Here is a 19,238-nt window from a genome sequence, read left to right as displayed (position 1 = left end):
CAATCTCCAGGGCTGGGAGGCTCCCCTGTGGCTGCCTCTCTTGGGAACGTGGGGCCTCCCCAAGTGTCCTGTCCCAGCCCCATGGGACCCCCTGAACCAGGGCCAGGAAGGAGTAGCCGTGGAAAGTGCAGTGTGATGGATGCCCTGTGGCTTCCCCCACAAAGGGACTTCCTCCTCCCTCCCTCCCCAGCACCGGAAATAGCTGCGGCCTCCACAGAGCTCTGGCCAAACTTGGCGTCCCTGGGCTGGTGTGAGGTTCGGTTTTTGCTGATTGCTCCCAAACTGAGCTCAGAGGGGAAGGCAAGGCGCTGGGGCTCCTCCTGGGACGGGGCTGCGGCTGTCTGCTTCCTCACCCGGAGCAGAGCCCAACAATCTTCCCCCAAAGCAAGAGGAACTGCCTTTGTCTTTCTCCTGAACTTTTATCGTGAACTTTTTCCAAAATATGGAAATGTAGACATAATGGTATAATTAACTCCCACGTTCCCATCACCCAGCTTCACCAGTTATCAACATAAGGCCAGTCTTGTGTCATCCTTCCCCCAGCATCGTCTCGACATCCCCACCCCTGATTACTTTGATTCGAGTTCCAGATGGCATAATATTTTATTAATAAATAGATTATATATAGCTCCCAAAGATAAGGACTCTTATTTTCTTGAGAAAAATCAAATACCATGATCAAACCTAAACAAACCCCCAATCATTACTTAATTTCAAATCTCCAGTGTCCAGATTCTCTGCTTGTCTCCCAAGTGTCCTTTTACAGTTATTTGTTTGAACCAAGATCCAGAGAAGATCCTCCCATTGTATTTGGTTGACACGGCCATTACCTCTCTTTATTCTGTGAAAGCCCTGGTCAGTCTGTGTGCTTGCCACTTATTTGTCGAAGAAACACGGTCATTTTTCCTGTGCGAGCCTTCACATTCTGGATTTTGCCAGCTGCATCCTTGTGGTGTCTTTTAACATGTTCCTCTGTCCACCGTATTTCCTGTAAACTTGCATTTACATCTAAAGCCCCGTGCCTCGGACTTTTAATGCTTTATTTCCCTGCAAAAGAAATACATCAAAGACAGATTGTAAGCTACAAGCAGAGACTGCTTTTCCTGAATTGTCGTGTGGGACCCTCCCTTCCTCCTAATCTGAGGTTTGGGGAAAGAGCATTTTCTCAGCTAGGCTTGTTTTGATTAATAACATGCATTTCTAAAAGCTAGCCCTCCCCATGGGAATTTTAATTGAGCCATGCCCAGGTGAGCTTTCTGAAGGGAAGAAAGTGGCTGCAGAGCTCAGGGTTTATAAAGGTTCTTATCAAAACAGACCTGCTTGAGCATGCCTGAGAAAGGAGGAATGTGAAACGAAGAGAAAAAAACCTTTTAGTCTGAAGCGCCTGCAAAGGTTATTGTAAAGACTACAGAAAGCGGCTGCTTACCTCTGTGATCCTAGGAAGGTGGGCTGCAGGTCTGAAATCCACAGCAGGTGACATCACCTCTGTTGCCATGGAGAAAGGAGGAATGTCATTAATGACCGGGGTTGGCAGGGGACGTTGATTAAGTGTGCCCGCCCCCGGGAACGTGGCACCGAAATGAAACTCCTGGGGAAAAGTGTAAATAAAGAACCCGTCAGTCAGTAAGGTATTCATTCTAAATCTCTGCCCCCAGCCGAGGGTTACACGGGCCCCACTGTCTTCAAGGCGAAGTTTCCACTTGGATTTCAACTTGGCTGAAAGGAAGGTGGGCATCAGCTTTTTTTTTTTTTTTTTTTCCTTTTTCTCCCCAAAGCCCCCCAGTACATAGTTGTATATTCTTCGTTGTGGGTCCTTCTAGTTGTGGTATGCGGGACGCTGCCTCAGTGTGGTCCGACGAGCAGTGCCATGTCCGCGCCCAGGATTCGAACTGACGAAACACTGGGCCGCTTGCAGCGGAGCGCGCGAACTTAACCACTCGGCCACGGGGCCAGCCCCAGGTGGGCATCAGCTTTAAAGGCTGCCCCGGCTTGTGGGCCTCGAGAAGGGCGCAGCCCTTTGAGGTGCTGGCGTGAGGGTGAGGGGTCTGCTAATTCGGTTAGAGGACGTGAAAAGGGAAGCTGACTGTGCCCCAACCCGTGTCCCCTTGTGGGGGCCTTTGACAGACAGATGGGTTTAGCCATGGGGAGCCCTGTTTCTGAGGGTGGGTTATCTGAAGTCTATTTCTGGTTAATTCTTCCGACCAGATCTTTCCTTCTCCTTTTGGTGAGGAAGCTGCCCAAATCCTGTTCTGTGGCAGGCATGGTAGGGCAAGCGTGGAGGAGCTCTCTTCCGGTAGAAATGGACCTCTGGGAATGACAAGTTTAATCTCAAATGACCATCTTTTTTAAAATGGAGGCAGTACAGCAAGGCGATTGTAATCATACAATGGAATACTACACAGGGATGAAAAAGAAACTGGCTGCGTACGACATGGATGAAGCTCAGGCTTAATGTTGAGCGAAAGACGTGACACGTGCATTCTGTATGCTTTTATTTATATGGTGTTCAAAAGCAGGCGAGCCCAGTCTGTGGTGAGAGAAGCCAGGCTAGTGGGTCCCCTGAGTGAGAGTTACTGGCTGGATGGGGCCCAAGGGGACCCTCTGGCGGGGTGGAAATGTTCTTTATCTGGAGTGGTGGACACATGGATGCAAACATATGTAAAAAGGCATGGGATATACGTTTAATGTTTGTGCATTTTACTGCATTTCAGTGATGCCTCAATTTGAGTCCCAGCCCTGCCCCTGACTGTTTTTCTGACATTGGGTGCATCCCTGCACCCCCGAGCCTCAGTTTCCCCATCTGTAACACAGAGGTGTTGATGGCACCTATCTCGCAGGTTGTTGTAAGCTGCAGAGAGGCAGACAGTAGGTGGGAAGGCTTGTACACGAACATGAGCTGCTCGAATGAATAAAAGTAGGGAGGTCTCTGGATTTCTCAGTGGCTAGGGGCCCGCTTGGAATGGCTTGAAGCCAGAAAGAGGTGGTTCCTTCCATCCCAATTTGAGGATGGAGAGGAGGCCTCACGTCTGCCAGATGCCTGGGCCCTGCCGCCCCATTTCGAAAAGCTGAACTCGATGCATGCCCGTTGTAGATTCCATCCATTTCTCTACCCCTCTCCAAAAGGAGGACGTGTCAGCGTGTGGGTGCATGTGTTTTTGCAAACAGCCATGCCAGCAGCCAGTCTGTGAGGCTTATTGCTTCCAAATTGTCCCCAGTCCTGTGTCCCGGGCACCTGGCCCCGTGGCAGGCTGCCTGGGAAGCAGGAGCGAGCCCTTCTTTCGGCCCGTCTGGTGAAGGCAGACAGCTGTCTTCGTGAGGGCGAGGTCAGCACAGAGCATAGCGTTCAAGGTGGCTTTTTCCAGTGGTTCCACATGGACGAGACGGGGTGGGAAACTGCCTCCCGTCCCCTTCTGGCATTTCTGGACCTGACTTATCTGGATGGAATTTCTCACCTTTCAGCCTTGTGTCTGCGTGTGTCATCTCTGGGTGACGGGTGCGACAACCTGATTCTCTGTCGTTATTAATACACACAATTGATTGATCGGGAGTCTGGTTACTGTTCTGCGTGCGTGCGTGGGGGTGCAGTAGGGACACGGGGGCGCTTTGGAAAGTTTTCTGAGTGTTTATTGCTTGAAGGCAACTGTAGCTTTTCAGAGGAGCTCTTTCCTAGACGGTGCAGGCCGCCAGATGAAAAATCCATCCGCCTTCTTGCTCCTCTTGGCGATTTCTTGCAGCCCCCAACGCGCAGGAAGTTACGAGAGAGGTCGTGCCGGGGGAGGCAGGCTTTGCTCCCTCCATGTTCTCCCCTCTCCTTCAGCTGCACATGTGCAGTGCCAGGCTGTGGCATCCTTAGCGTTGCCATGGCAACAGACTGTGATGTCTCAAACCTGGGGCCTGGGACTCGCAGCACCTCGGGGTGTGAGCTCATCCAGTGATGGGTCTGTCACCTCCGACGGGGATGGCCCGCAGCTCTGGGGCCCTGCTGCCAGCCTGAGGGGCTTCTGGCCTCGGGGCCACGCCCCAGCTCCTCTCCCCCAAGTTTTTTAAGCCTGAGAGCCCCGGTTCGTGTTGTCCCCGCCTTCTCCCCCAAAAGGACAGACGCCTCCTGTGGGTTCCCTAGCTGGGTTTCTATTTCGGTCATTCTATTCTGCTTCCTGAAAATTCCACCCGCCCGTAGTTCTAGGCGGAGAAGATGTTCTCTTGCTGTTCCTTTTTTCAAAAGCGATCTGTTGGCTGGCGGATTGGCACTGAACGGCTGCCTCAGACTTGGCTGTGTGTCCCTGAGGGTGAGCAACAGGCCCACAAGAGGCTCCAGGCGGAGAGGCGCTGGCAGAGACCACCGTGTGGCCTGACTGTGATTTTTAAAATAATCATTGACTCAATCCTGGGGCAAATGGAGGGACTGTGAATATTCCAGAAGAAAGGAATCAGTGTCTTTAGTTGTCAGGGGCAACCTGCCTCCTGGTGGGGACCCCAGAGAAGTTCCTATTCTGGGGACACTTCATTTCCCTGTGTTGCGGGTTAAGGTGCCACCATCCAGGATATAGCCCCTTTCATGAGAAGCAGGGTAGAGTAATGGTTACCGGGGTACAGGAGCTAGACTGCCTGAGGCCGAATCCCGGCCCTGCCACTTAGAAGCTGTGTGACCTTGGGCAAATGAGTCAGCCTCTCTGAGCCTCATTTTCCCCAATTGTAAAATGAGGAAACTGTGTCACTTGCTTCATGGGGTTCTTGTGAGACAAACATGAATATATGTTAGATGCACACACAGTGGCTCTCGGTATAAAGTAAACGGTATAGACATGTTAGCTATTGTCATTTTTGTTATGGCAAGTAGCTTGATGAGTCACTAACACTTTAGTAAGATTTAGTTGATCAGCTAAATCCCCAGGTAACCCAGGGGAGAGAGTCCAAAGCATGGAATGGAGGGGGCATTGGAGGCGTTCTTTACCTCCTCCCCATATTTTCTGAAGGCTGGCAGAAGAAGAGAAATCCCCAATCGCTGACCAGTCTATTTTATTTTTATAAAAGTTTCTTCCCTGTTTCCTTGTTTAATGCTGTCGAAGGCCCTGGGGACTAGAGTGCGTCACGCTTTCAGGTTGCTGTGAGATAAAGCGGTGAGAGCAGAGAAGGGAACAACTCTCACTTAAAGGGTCGTTCTTGCCGTAACGACAGAACACTGACAGGCCCGTTTGTTGAGCGATTATTCCATGTGTCTTGGGCTTCATGGGCATTGGGGGGACTGTCAGGCTGGTGCTGTCACCCACCTCCTCACGGTGTTATATGCGAGCCCTCGGAGGTCCCCTAGGGCACACGGCAGTGGAGCTGGGGTCCCCTAACACTGAGTGTTGACCGGGACCAGGATCCCAGGGCAGACGCCTTGCTGACGTGGGGCTGGAGCAGCCTCCGCGGGACTCTTGTCCCGTAGTTTCTGAGGTGGCCAGAGATGTCCCCAAACACTCACGGGCCGGGATGTCGGGTGAGCCCTGGGGACTTTGAAAGGGAGGCTCGTGATCATTAGGACTCTCAGGTGTCTCTGGCAGAAACGCTCCCCACGGGGCTGGCGGAGTGACGTCCCCTTCCAAATCGTTTGAGGGCTGGGCGTGACTTGCACCCGGATGCTTCCAGCGCTCTCGGGGCCTCGGCGCTGCAGGCCGGGTGCGGGGCGTGGAGCCCGACCCCCACAGCAGGGCATCTCGGCCGGGCGCAATGCTGCGGCGACGCCTGGAGGCACTTTTGGTTGTCACGGCCGGGAGAGGGGCTGAGGTGCTCCTGGCATCCAGTGGGTAGAGGCCAGGGATGCTGCTAAACACCCAGCAGCCCCCACAACGAAGGACCATCTCGGCCCAGTGTTAGTAGTCCTGAAGTTGAGAGTCCCTGGCCTCGGGTTGGTGGTGCTCTCAGGTCCGGTGGGTTCAAGCCACGGGACCTCGGGCAAGTTAATTCACCTCTTTGTGTCTCCGTTTCTCATCTGTTAAAGTGAAATAAACAGTGCCCACCTCGTCGGTTGTCGTGAAGATTAAATAATTTACTACATGTCACATGCTTGCAACAGCCTTGGCTTGCAAGTTCTCAGTAATCGTTAGCTGCTTTTGCTGTTTTTATCACTATGATTATTAGTGGCTTATGATCCCTCGCTGCCTTTCAGAAAGCTCACAGTCTAGTGGGGAGACGGACACGTGAATCTGTAAGTGACAGACTTTATGACATGGCTCTGTAAGTTCTGAGAACACAGAAGAAGAGCTGCCTGATCCAGCCTAGGGAATCAAGGAGGGCCTCCAGGAGGAGGTGGCCCAAGTGAAATCCTGATGGACAAATAGTGGCTTGCTAGAAGCGAGGACGGGGATACAGCAGGGAGTTCTGGGCAAGGGGAAGAGCATGTGCAGGGGCACAGAGGCCCTAGAGTATCAACCTCCGAATCCCCCATCCCTGCTTCCCCCTTCTTCCTCTCCTTGACCACGGACGCCTTGAGTGTGGGCCACACACCTCCCACGGCAGCTGAGATGGTTTTATGTGGCCCTCCGATGAGTACATTGTGGATAGTGAGCACCATCTCCTTCTCAGGGCGACTTCTCTTTGAACTAGTCCGAAGGGGTGAGTCTCCGTGAGGTGCTAACGTGTCTGTAACGCCTTTCCGTCTGCCACTTACCACCCCCAGCCCACCGCGGCCTCCAGCCTTAAAAAAGGTAGACTTTCTGGGGTTGTGGAAATGTTCAACACCTTGATGGTGGTGGTCGTTACAAGGATGTATAGCATTTGGCAAAACTCATCAAACTCGACACTGACAATCTGTGTATATAAGTTATACCTTAAGAAAAGAAATACCTTAATAAAAAAAAGGGCATTGAGAGAGATGCAAGAGGAGGCCTCGGGCTCAGAGCCGTGGGCCTGCCAGAGTGTCTGACTTGAATTCAGTAACTTTTATTTTTATTGTATTTTTACCCTACCTTCTATTTGTGGAGGTGACACCGATTTTCCATTTGCAGCCGTGGTATAAAGTTTCCTTTTAAAATAAAAAACTATTAAAGTAATATGTGACTGAAATATTAAGTAAATAATATTTACTGGTGGTACATGGATATAGCAAAGATCATGCAAGTGGTAAAAGAAGCAAGATTTTTGGAAACGCTTCTGAGAAGATTTGGCGGTTCTGAGATGGAACCAGCCTTGCCCGGTGCTGTGTGGGCCTGGCGATGACGGCAGAGGGGCTGTCTGTGCGGGTGGCCCGTTGTGTAAGGAGAACCAGCAAAGAACCTCGCGACGTAAGGAAACGTTCTCCTGACGAGCCGTTTGTCTGTGAGATTTGCTGTCAAACCACCAGAGGACTGAGAATTGGATAATTAGAAATCACCTTCATATTCCCTGCTTGCTATTAAACTTTCTGAATCTTGGGGAGGAAAAGAAGAAGAGAAACTCGGCTGCAAGGATTAATTAAAACCAGTGTAAATGCTTTAAATGCTTTTGCTGAGCATACTGGACTTTTTGCTTTTAAATGCTGCCAGGGAGTGTGAGCGATGTGTGTTTTCACAATTTCACATGGTTTCTGTGACTCTTCACGTCAGCCCTGAGGGGGTGTTTCTGATAAGATGTAACGCAGTTTTTCTGATAAGGCCGGAATTTTTGCTAAGAGACTTCTTGTGTCTTGTTTTGCTGGTTGGCCGGGCTGTGGGTTATCAGAACGTTGTCGGACATGGATTTGACATTGAGTTCTTCCTAGATTAAAAATCTATGCTCTCTTACCTGCCTTAGGAAGGAGTGTGTAATATGTGTGTGTGTGTGTTTGCACACACAAATATAAGCTTGTGTTGAACTGCAATTTTGCAAGAACTCGGATCCCACAGACTCTGGCTGGAAAAATCAAAGGCGTTCACAGCCAGAAGTGACTGAGCAGAGCGATCTGGTTTAACCCCGTCCCTTGTAAACGAGAAAGCCGAGACCTAGAGTGGGTGGGGACTTTTCTAAGGTCACACCTAGGTGGTGGCAGAGTGGGACTAGATCTCAATTTCCTGCTTCCGAAACCAGGGTGTCATTATTATATATGATGTTATGTCACCCCCCCCGCAACACCTTTAAAATAAAATTTAAAAATGTTTCTTTTGAGAATTAGGTTTCTTTTCTGAATGTAATACAGAAAGCAGGGTCTGCTTTCTGCTATGCCCCTGCCCCCTAATTACTTAGCTCCCCTCCCTGGAACGAGTCACCGTTACCTGTAACTTCCAGAGAAAGCCTCTGCGCCGTCAGCTGTGTGTGTGTGCATTCTCTCACCCTCCGTTTTCATACTGTGCATACTGTATGCATCTTGCTTTTTTCCTTAAACACTATGTCTTGTGGCTGTTCCACACCAACGCTGAAAGAACTTTTTCAACTCTGTTTATAGCTGCATTGTATCTCACGGTATGAATGAACTAGAATTTAACCCATCCCCAATTGATGGACATTCGATTGCTTTCAGTCTTTTGAGATTACGAACACAGCAGTACTAACTAATCTTATGCACACCTCATTTTGCACATATGAGAGTAAATCTGCAGGATAAATTTCTAAGAGCGACATTGCTTGGGTCCAAGGGTATGTGTGTCTGGAATTCTATAGGTGTTACCCAATGACCCTCTCTTGAGCTCACATCTTTGTACCTTTTGGTTTGGATGTTAGCATCTTTGAGTAGTAATTTAAATATTTCACATAGACTGTTCTGAACTCGCTTTATTTATCCATTCAGTCAGCCAACAGTTATTTCTCTCTGAGGGCCTGCTTTGTGGCAGGTCCTGTCCAGGTGCTAGGAACACAGTGGGGAGTGACAGTGTCCTCATGGAAATTTGCGATTGGTAGGGGTGGGCCTGGCAGCTGGGGGAGAGGCAGACAATGAACAGATAACTTCAAAGTACTTGATTGGAATAGTGAGAAGTGCACGGAGTAGAGCAGAGGAGTGTGAGTGGGGTCTGACCTAGTCAAGGAGGTCAGGAACCTTTCCTGAGCACAGGACACTTTTGCTGGATAGATTAAGTGGCTTTAGTTATGTAGAGAAGGGGCCCAGGTCTGGGTAGGGGGAGGAGCTGTTGAGGAAGAGGAAACAGTAAGTGCAAAGGTCCTGAGGCAGAAAGGAGCTAGGTGCTTTCTAAGAACAGAAAGACAGCCAGTTTGGCTGGAGTCCAGAGAGAGAGATGCGAGAGTGGAGAGGCGAAGCTGGAGGGGCAGGTGGGGCCCAGCCAGGCCGGCCTAGTTGTGGTTATCTTTATCCTAAGAGCTGTGGGAAGCTGTTTCTGGGCTCTCACCTGGTCTGGGGCACCACCTGGACCCTATGAGAACGGCTCAGTTAAACCGGACAGCACTTACTCCAGGATGGTGCAGAAAGGGCACCAAGGGGCTGGGGATTACCACACAGCCACCTGGGCTCCCCAGGCCAGGGGCCGGTCACACGACTTTAGGAAGAGTTTCCATTTCTGGCTGGCAGGCCCTTGGACATGATTGTTTCCCATTTACTTGTTTGCTTAGTCACTCAACAAATGTTTATGGACGGACTTCAAGTACCTGTGCTGGGTGCTTGGCAAATAATGCCGAGCCACAGTAGACGTGGTTCCAACCCTGGTGGGGTGGAGCCTGGTGCGGGGGTCGCAAACTCCTATAAAGGGCCAGAGAGGAAATATTCTAGGCCTTGTGGGCCCTACGGTCTCTGTTGGAACTACTGACTCTGCTGTTCTAATGCAAAAGCAATCCACCGCCCAGATGTAATCAAACAGGAGTGGCTGTGTTCCAATAAACCTTTATTTACAAACGCAATCCGTGGGCCGCATCTGGCCGTGGGCTGTAGTTTGCCTGCCCCTGATCCAGTGGGATATGAGATCCCCTAAGTAGATGATATCTGATGCGATGTGAGCTGGTAACAGGTGTCGATGGAGAGAAGATGGCAGGGACAAGGGCGGAGAGTGACACTGGGGTGAGGATGGGGACCATCTTTTTGATGGGCCAGGCTGAGGAGCTGTCTGCTCGTCAGCACCTCGAGGGACTCAGGGAAGCAGCCGTGAGCATCTCCGGGGTAGGGTTTCCAGGCAGAGAGAACAACACACTCAAGAACTCGGAGGGAGGAGCGGCTCGAAGAACAGCAGAGATGTCAGGGTGCTGCTGCCAAGTCAGGCTGGGGAGAAGCGGGCGCAGGTGGGAGTGGCGAGGTGGGCCAGGGCCGGGGGCAAGGGTTAAGGACTTGAGAGCACATCTGGGAAGCCTTTAAAGTGAGTTCCACAGACGGACATTTCAAAAGGCTGCTGCGAGGAGAGCAGACCGTGGGGGTGAGAGTAGAAAGGGGGAGACCAGGGAGGAGGCGACTGCACCAGTCCAGGTGGGAGAGGACGGCAGCTGGGACCAGGCTGGTCGTCGCGGGGAGGGAGCCACGTGTGAATGTGGTTTAGTTGTGACGGTAAAGCCGTCAGGACTGGCTGATGGATTGGGCGTCAGAGATGACAGAGAGGAGTCAAGATGGACCCAAGTAACGACAGAGCGGGTGGAGGGGCCTCTTGAGCTGGGGGGCTTGAAGGAGTGGGGGCGGGGGTCGGGAAAGACTAGCCGGGTCCTTTCAAGGCGGCCGCAGAAGCCCGAGTTAGAGGGCCACCATTAATGAGAAAATCAGGTCCTTCTGCGTCCACTGCTTTCATGGTTTGGCAGACTCTGTGTAGCCATGGCACTGCCTTTTGGGGGCCAAGTATCTCATCTGCGGGATTCCTAATCCTGCTCATTATGAGTCTTTGGGTGAGGCTCGTCCCCTCCATCGACCTCAGTTTCCTCATCTGTAAAATGGCACAAGATGAGACATGACTCAGAATTCCTGGTTCTAAATGAAGCCACTTCTTACACTTGGGGGTGAACATCTGGGGTTTGAACCTAGAGCTCCGCGGACGCCAGGGCAGCCGTCCCCCTCTGCATCGGGGCTGTATCACACGCGTACAGTGATGGGAGGGGCCTAGGTCAGTGTTTTTCAAACTCTGGGTCACGACCCACTGGTGGAACAGGAAATCTGTTTAATGAGTTGTGACCAGCTTTTAAACAAAACAACCCCAGAGGGGAGGGAATGTAAGAGTGGGGCATAGGTGGCAGGGGTGGGTATTGTTCTGTGAGGCTTTTGTTTCAGAGGCAAGTGAAAATGATGGTGTGAACTAGGTGGTGAGATGAATGCCTTTCTTCGAAGGGTTCCATTGAAACCAGAGTTTGGAAGCCGTTCGCCCAGCTCGGCGCCCGGGCCTGCGCCAGTGCCGCGCGGCTGGCCGAGCTGCGCTCAGGGCACCTGCACTAGGATCCGCTCGCTTTGATCTCTCTCTCCAAGGAATCTGGGCTGACACGGCCCCTTTCCTTCTAGTGAGGGAACGAGGTTTCAGTTTGGGGTTTGGCGAGGTGGGGATTTAAAAAAAAAAAATAAACGACAAGAGACAAGACCCAAGCTGGGATTGCTCTGCATGGAGACTTCTGTTTTAGAGGCTTAAAAAGACCCCCCCCTCCCCCCTTCTCTTTCCAGAAGAACCGAATGCACATAAAGTCGCCAGCCCACCCTCCGGACTCGCATACCCCGATGATGTCCTGGACTATGGCCTCAAGCCATACAGCCCCCTCGCCAGTCTCTCTGGCGAGCCCCCCGGCCGATTCGGAGAGCCGGATAGGGGAGGGCCCCAGAACTTTCTGAGCCCGGCCAAGCCAGCGGGGGCCTCGGGCCTGAGCCCTCGGATCGAGATCACTCCGTCCCATGAACTGATGCAGGCAGGGGGGCCCCTCCGCGGGAGAGACACTGGCCTGCTGGTGGAGCAGCCGCCCCTGCCGGGGGTGGCCGCCAGCCCGAGGGTCACCCTGCCCGTGCCTGGCTTCGAGGGCTACCGCGAGCCCCTCTGCTTGAGCCCCGCTAGCAGCGGCTCCTCTGCCAGCTTCATTTCCGACACCTTCTCCCCCTACACCTCGCCCTGCGTCTCGCCCAATAACGGCGGGCCCGACGACCTGTGTCCGCAGTTTCAAAACATCCCTGCTCATTATTCCCCCAGAACCTCGCCAATAATGTCACCTCGAACCAGCCTCGCTGAGGACAGCTGCCTGGGCCGCCACTCGCCCGTGCCCCGTCCAGCCTCCCGCTCCTCGTCGCCTGGTGCCAAGCGGAGGCATTCGTGCGCCGGGCCCTTGGTTGCCCCACTGCCCGGAGCCTCACCCCAGCGCTCCCGGAGCCCCTCGCCGCAGCCCCGGGACGACGGCGCCCCCGCTGGGTACCCCCCCACGGCTGGCTCTGCCGTCCTCATGGATGCCCTGAACAGCCTCGCCGCGGACTCGCCTTGTGGGATCCCCCCCAAGATGTGGAAGACCAGCCCCGACCCGTCGCCGGTGTCTGCCGCCCCCTCCAAGGCCGGCCTGGCCCGCCACATCTACCCGGCCGTGGAGTTCCTGGGGCCGTGCGAGCAGGAGGAGAGGAGGAACTCGGCGCCCGAGTCCATCTTGCTGGTGCCTCCGACTTGGCCCAAGCAGCTGGTGCCCGCTCTTCCCATCTGCAGGTGAGTCGGACTTTGAAAGCGGTTTATCCGGCGGTTTAGTTTAAGAGAAGCTTTGCTGCTGATGAGCATGGGGTTTAGAGTTGGCCAGACCGGAGTTAAATCCTGGCTCGCCGTTTACTGGCTGTGGGAGCTTGAGAGGGAAGTGACTTCTCTGAGCTGCAGTTTCCCCATCTGTAAAATGGGTTTACGTGTGCCCAGCTTCCTGGGCGGCTGTGATGAGGATGCAGTCAGAGAGGGCAGGCGATGGCTCATCTGGCACCTGCCTCATTCATCCATTCAACAAGTATTTACCAAACACCTACTATGTGCCAGGCCCTGTTATAGGTGCTGGGAGACAGTGGTGAACAAAATGGGCAAAAATATCTGCCTTCCTAGAGCTGATGCTCTAGTTAGCACAAAGCAAGCCTGAACACGTGGAATGTTCTCTCTTACTATAAGAGGAAGTGATGTGTGTTGGCCTCTGCCGTGTGCCTCAGTGCTGCAATCAGTGATACGGAGGCCCTAAAAAATAACTGTGTGAGCCGTGATCCTCAAGGAGATTAAAATCTTGGCAATCTGAAGAGCAGCCTGTGATAGCTGTGTGTAGGCTTTGGGGTTTCTTAGGACTGGATTCAGGTCCTGGCTCTGCCACTCACTGGCTGTGTGATCGTGGGCCTCTCTGGTGCTGCCATCAGGCTGTGCCCTTAACAGACATCACTAATCAACTGGGGCCTGCTTTCTCACTGATGCCTTGCCCAGGGCAGACATTGCTAATCAATCAGGACTCTCTTTCTCACTGAGCAGCTTACTGGGCCTTGGTTCATTTCTGTGAGATGAGGATAGTGATAGTATCTACCTCATGGTGTTTTTTTCCAGGATTAGGTGAGATGATATAGATCAAATTCTTGGCATAGAACCTGCACAGAATAAGAGCGCAAAAAAAGGGGCAGCTGTTATTATTATAGGGGAATCTTTTTGTTATTATAGAGGAAGCACTTTAGAAGGCGCTTCTTCATTGACAAGCCTTGTGCTAGGAGACTGAGCTCCCAACAGCTGTTAGAGTAATGATAGTGGCGGTAATTGTCACCAGCGTTTAAGGACGCTTGTTGTGTGCCAGGGACCATTCTAAGTACTCTGCATGTATTATTTCATTTAATTCTCACATAAACCTGGTTTGGTATTATTTTTATCTTCATTTTGATGGTAAGAAAGATGAGGCACACGGAGGTTAGGAGCGGATGGTATTCCGTCGTTCTTGATGAAGACTGAAGCCTCCTGCTAGTCCTATTATCCTATGGTGTTCAAAGCAGTGTTTGTTTTTAGCAAGTGGAAGCCTCTTTTTTTCAAATAAAATGTTGAATTGTATCCCAAAATAGGTAACAGCAAGGCTGACTGATTGATGTGGGGGAGAGGATGGCCAAGGATGCTGTCCACTGGGCCTCGCTTACCCCCACCTGGACCAAAAGGGACCGTAGAAAGCTTCCGGTCTTATTCATCCTCACAGCAGGTTCTGAGAGCACCCGCGCCGACGTAGGCCAGTCGGTGATCCTTAAAAAGGGAGTCTGGGTTTAACAGAGTTAAATCGATGCCTTTGTGCAGGGGCCGCTCCCAGCTGTGGACAGAATGTACAGTGATTTCAAAGGCCATTTGGCCACACAGTTCCGAGTTCTGTGCCTAAACACAGAGCCACCTTGGGAAACGCTGATCAAGACCAGCCCCTGGTGCAGGTTGAGAGCCCTGGGCTCAGAGAGGTGAGGTGACGTGCCTGTGAGCACCCAGCTATGAATGACTGAGCTGGCTGCCAGAATCCAGGATTCTTGACTCCTCATTCTTTCTGCTACAGCTAAATCTCCAAAATGTGATTTATTTAATGATTGAGGTTGGGGAGGAATATTAATATAAAATATGATCGTGATGCATTTATCTGAGACTTCAGTGTTTATAAAATCCTTCTGTCTCCATTCTGTGGCTTGGCGGGAAAGGTTCTGAATGTGTTAGAGCACTTTCGTCCCTAGCAAGTGCCAGTTCCCGCCAGCCAATGAGATATTTGCAAGAATGTTCTATAAGATTGAGAGGCTGGGGTATTCAGAGAAGTCTCATGATAGTATTTATCTCAGGGTGTGGAGTGGTGGGCTGGAATTCAAATGCAGAACTTCCGACTGGCTCTGGTGGTCGAATTCTTAAGACTGGATTTTAGTGGTCAAAGACTTATTCTGGAACCAAACAAAATTGGAAGTTGATACTTAGGGATATTGCATTGAATCATGTACTCACTAAAATTTTTGATACTTCCAAAGATATTGATACAGAGGAGAAGTGAGTTTTTTATGAGTCTTATTTTGCAAACTTAGAAATTTTAACTTGCATATATCAGGGGAATAAGGGTATTTAACACATGTGGCACCTTGGCTGCAGGCACAAGCTTGAAGGCATGTGGGTACTAAGTAACTAAGTAACTGGTGACTAAGGTAGAAATAAAGGCATCATGGACACCCTGAGACTTCAGGAGGCAGTCTGATCGGAAAGAGGAGATGCAGATTAGCTTGCATAGTCAGGATATAGTTTTAAGGTGGATTGTATGTTCCAGTTTGACTCTGGCATCGGTGGAGGCTGTGGGGGCGCTGCCCCCCTCCACTCTCCCCTTGGTACTGCTGTGATAGAGAAGGGATGGAACTGGCTTCATTGCCAATGCTTAACTAAATCCAGTTGATAATGTCAGCTTCTGGCAGCTCTGGGCTTAGTGGGAAAGAATATCCTGATTGGATGAATGATTTCTGCTGTGTGTGAAAAATCAGGGCATAGTGACACAAATCCATGCATTTGCAACTTCAAAGCTACTTTGAATATAAAGGGATTCTTTGGAATAAAGCTACTCATTCATTCATTCATTTATTCGTCCATCTACCCACCCATTGAACATTCACTGAGAACCTGTTAAATGTCAGACATTGCTCTAGAGTCGTTCCATCAGTGAGATATTTTCTTGGAGCTATTTTAAATAAATTAGTGAGATAAGAGACAGTGTGGAGAGGTGCGTGGAGCACTGAGTGGGGCTGTGAGTCGAGACGTAAGTTGGAGGCTTGGCTGTGTCTTGCTATGTGATCTTGGGAAAATGTCTTTATGTTCTCTGAGGCTCTGAAGGAATGGTCTAGATGGATGATCAAGACCTCAGTCAACTCATAAATAACTTAATTCTAACCATGTATCAAGTGCCTATTGTGTGTGCTGGGTAGGATTGAGACTGTAAATAAAATGAAACTGAGTGGCATGCCCTCAAAGATCTTACAACTTCAGACATAAAGGCATGTGTGTCCAATACCGCTAAGGTCAGATTGTCTATTTAGTACCTGTTTATTTGAAGTATATAGTATATTACAGGAAAAAAATAATTAGACCTAATATTTATTGAGCACTTATTGTGCTAAGCTCTTTCTATGATCTCAGTATCCTCATTTCACAGTTGAGGAAACTAAGGCTGAGGGAGATGGAGGCATCTGCTCAAAGACACCCAGGTAGTCAGAGATGCAGCTGGGACTTGAAGTTGGGTGTGTAACTCCAGTCACGCTCTTGACCTTTACTCTTCATTTAATTTTCGGGAGTCTGAGTGGTCTGGCTCATCCATACCAAAACCAGACACATTTCTGTGATTAGATGTTCTACACTTGACCCAAGAAGTTATGATTGTGACTGGAAATGGCCTCTCCCTCAAGTTGTCTTTTAATTGAGATCATCACACAGAGAAATAAGAGCTGAAACAACTCTCAGATGCCGTCTAGTCCACTTGCTATGTGTTTATAGGAGACTGAGGATCAGAAAGATGAGCTTGCTTGACTAAAGTCACATGGCAAGTTAGTAACCCATGTGGGACCCCTGATTTCCAGTTCACTGTTCCTTCTCCCACACTCACTCCTCTGGAAAAGGAAGACGTCCTGGCATAGGGATGTTTTTTAGAGATGGGAGGTGGTGGTCTTCAAAATTCCCAGAGGAAAAGAAGTCACAGCAGTTAGAAAGATGCTAGAACTAACATATAATGAAATTAGCTTCATAAATTGAGATGTCAGTCTTACTGTCTTCATCAAAGTGCAAGAGAAAGCAAAGCAGAAGAAAGAGAAAGAAAAAGATCTTTACTTTGTGAAGAGGCCCGTCTATCATGTCTGAGAAATAGGTGCCTTCCAACAGCCAGCCATTTATTTGTAGGCCCACTGGACATGATTTTCAGAAAAGGGGCCATTTACATTTATTGTACAGGTTGACTGGTTCTGATTTATTGTACACATGACTGATTCTGTTTCCTCCTTCAGCATCCCAGTGACCGCATCCCTTCCTCCACTTGAGTGGCCACTCTCCCACCAGTCAGGCTCCTATGAGCTTCGGATTGAAGTGCAGCCCAAGCCACACCACCGGGCCCACTACGAGACGGAAGGCAGCCGAGGGGCCGTCAAAGCTCCAACTGGCGGCCACCCTGTGGTTCAGGTATGCACTTGAATTCTCTTCCTCTGGTGTGCCTCATCTGTGGCTGGGTGATTCACTTCTGCTTAAGCCACTGCCTATTGCTTATTAGGTTGACGTATGTGTCTCAGCCTCCCACTCCTGTGAGGGATGGGAAATTTGGGATTGAGTGAGTATCAGAAGCTAAGCCAGCTACTCAGAACCCAGCCTGCCTGAGCTGGATAAGAACAGAGATGATATTCACGCTCAGGCTACTTCTTCCCTTCTCTTTCTGGTTGAGAAACTGCTAGAGTTTTGTCGAGGTTTGTGCATGATAGGTTTCTGAAGCCATTGTGTTGTGTTTAAATTTCAGATGAGAGTCCATTGAGGAAAATAAAAAAAATATGGAAAAGCAGGAAAAACTTAAAAGTATATATAGTCAAATTACCTAAAAGAACTATTCTTAGCATTTTGGTATATTTCCTATTGCCTTTTTTCTATTCACAAACACGGCAGTATCTGTTGCTGTACATTTATATACTTGATGTTATAGTAGTTTATACTTAGATTTTTATTCTTTTTACTTTACATTATGCCAAGAGTATTTTCTCCTGTTTTTTTCTTAATCGTTGTCTTTTATGTCTGTAGCTTTTGATTTAACCTTTAATAAGTAGGGAAGTGTTCTTTTTTCTCCAAAATAATTAGAGTTGAAATATTCTTTGTTTTTTTAAATGTGGTAACATTGGTTTATAACATTATATAAATTACAGGTGTACATCATATATTTCAATTCCTGTGTAGATTACATCATGTTCACCCCCTAAAGTCTAGTTACAATCCATCACCACACATGTGCCTAATCACCCCTTTGGCCTTCCGCCCTCCCCCCTTCCCCTCTGGTAACCACCAATCCAATCTCTGTCTCTACGTGTTTGTTTGTCCTTGTTTTTATCTTCTACTTATGAGTGAGATCATACAGTATTTGACTTTCTCCCTCTAACTTATTTCGCTTAGCATAATACCCTCAAGGTCCATTCATGTTGTCACAAATGGCTGGATTTCATGATTTCTTATGGATGAGTAGTACTCCATTGTGTATATATACCACATCTTCTTTATCCATTCGTCCCCTGATGGGCATCTAGGTTACTTCCAAGTCTGAATATTGTGAATGATGCTGCAATGAACATAGTGGGTGCATGTATCTTTACACATTCATGTTTTCATGTTCTTTGGATAAATACCCAGCAGTGGAATAGCTGGATCATAGGGTAAATCTATTCTTAATTTTCTGAGGAATCTCCATAGTGTTTTCCATAGGGGCTGCACCAGTTTGCACTCCCACCAGCAGTGTATGAGGGTTCCCTTCTCCCCACATCCTCTCCAACACGTGTTATTTCCTGTTGTTAATTATAGCCATTCTGACTGTAGTGAGGTGATATCTCATTGTAGTTTTGATCTGCATTTCCCTGATAGTTAATGATGTTGAGCATCTTTTCATGTGCCTGTAGGACATCTGTATATCTTCTTTGGAGAAATGCCTGTTCAGATCTTTTGCCCATTTTTTAATTGGTTGTTAGTTTTTTTGTTGTTGAAATGTGTGGGTTCTTTATATATTTTGGATATTAACCCCTTGCGAGGTATATGGTTTGCAAATATCTTCTCCCAATTGTTAGAGTCCCTTTTCGTTTTATTGATGGTTTCCTTTGCTGTGCAGAAGCTTTTTAGTTTGATATAGTCCCATTTGTTTATTTTTTCTATTGTTTCCCTTGCCCAGTCAGACATGGTACTTGAAAATATGCTGCTCAGACTGATGTCAAAGAGCCTACTGCCTATGTCTTCTTCTAGAAGTTTCATGGTTTCAGGTCTCACATTCAAGTCTTTAATCCATTTTGAGTTGATTTTTGTGTGTAGTGTAAGATAACATTCTAGTTTCATTCTTTTGCATGTGGCTGTCCAGTTTTCCCAACACCATTTATTGAAGAGACTCTCCTTTCTCCATCGTATGGTCTTGGCTCCCTTGTCAAAAATTAGCTGTCCATGGATGGGTGGGTTTATCTCTGGGCTGTCGATTCTGTTCCATTGATCTATGTGTCTGGTTTTTGGCCAGTACCATGCTGTTATGGTTACTATGGCTTTGTAGGATATTTTGAAATTGGGGAGTGTGATACCTCCAGCTTTGTTCTTTTTTTCTCAGGGATCCTTTGGCTATTCGGGGTCTTTCATTGTTCCATATAAATTTTAGGATTCTTTGTTCTATTTCTGTGAAAAATGTTGGAACTTTGAGAGGGATTGTGTTGAATTTGTAGATTGCTTTAG

At 49.1% G+C, this 19,238-nt stretch overlaps 1 protein-coding gene across 7 annotated transcripts in view; it reads left to right on the top strand.

Annotated features, from left to right (window-relative positions):
- Nucleotides 1-19,238, top strand: part of NFATC2 (nuclear factor of activated T cells 2) — a 156,900-nt gene that overhangs the window by 22,825 nt on the left and 114,837 nt on the right. For 4 of the 7 annotated variants that reach the window (XM_005604783.4, XM_023626754.2, XM_014735285.3 and 1 more), the window contains exons 2-3: nt 11,501-12,512; nt 16,793-16,964. In XM_005604783.4, the coding sequence (XP_005604840.1) occupies nt 11,501-12,512; nt 16,793-16,964 (1,184 nt within the window). The remainder of the gene's footprint in view (nt 1-11,500; nt 12,513-16,792; nt 16,965-19,238) is intronic. The other 3 variants (XM_005604786.4, XM_070247049.1, XM_005604787.4) reach the window with 1 other exon arrangement.

Source organism: Equus caballus, chromosome 22 (genome assembly GCF_041296265.1).
Source record: "Equus caballus isolate H_3958 breed thoroughbred chromosome 22, TB-T2T, whole genome shotgun sequence".
Lineage (NCBI taxonomy): Eukaryota > Metazoa > Chordata > Mammalia > Perissodactyla > Equidae > Equus > Equus caballus.
The sequence above is the reverse complement of the archived record's forward strand: the minus strand, read 5'-3'. Positions and strand labels throughout refer to the sequence as shown.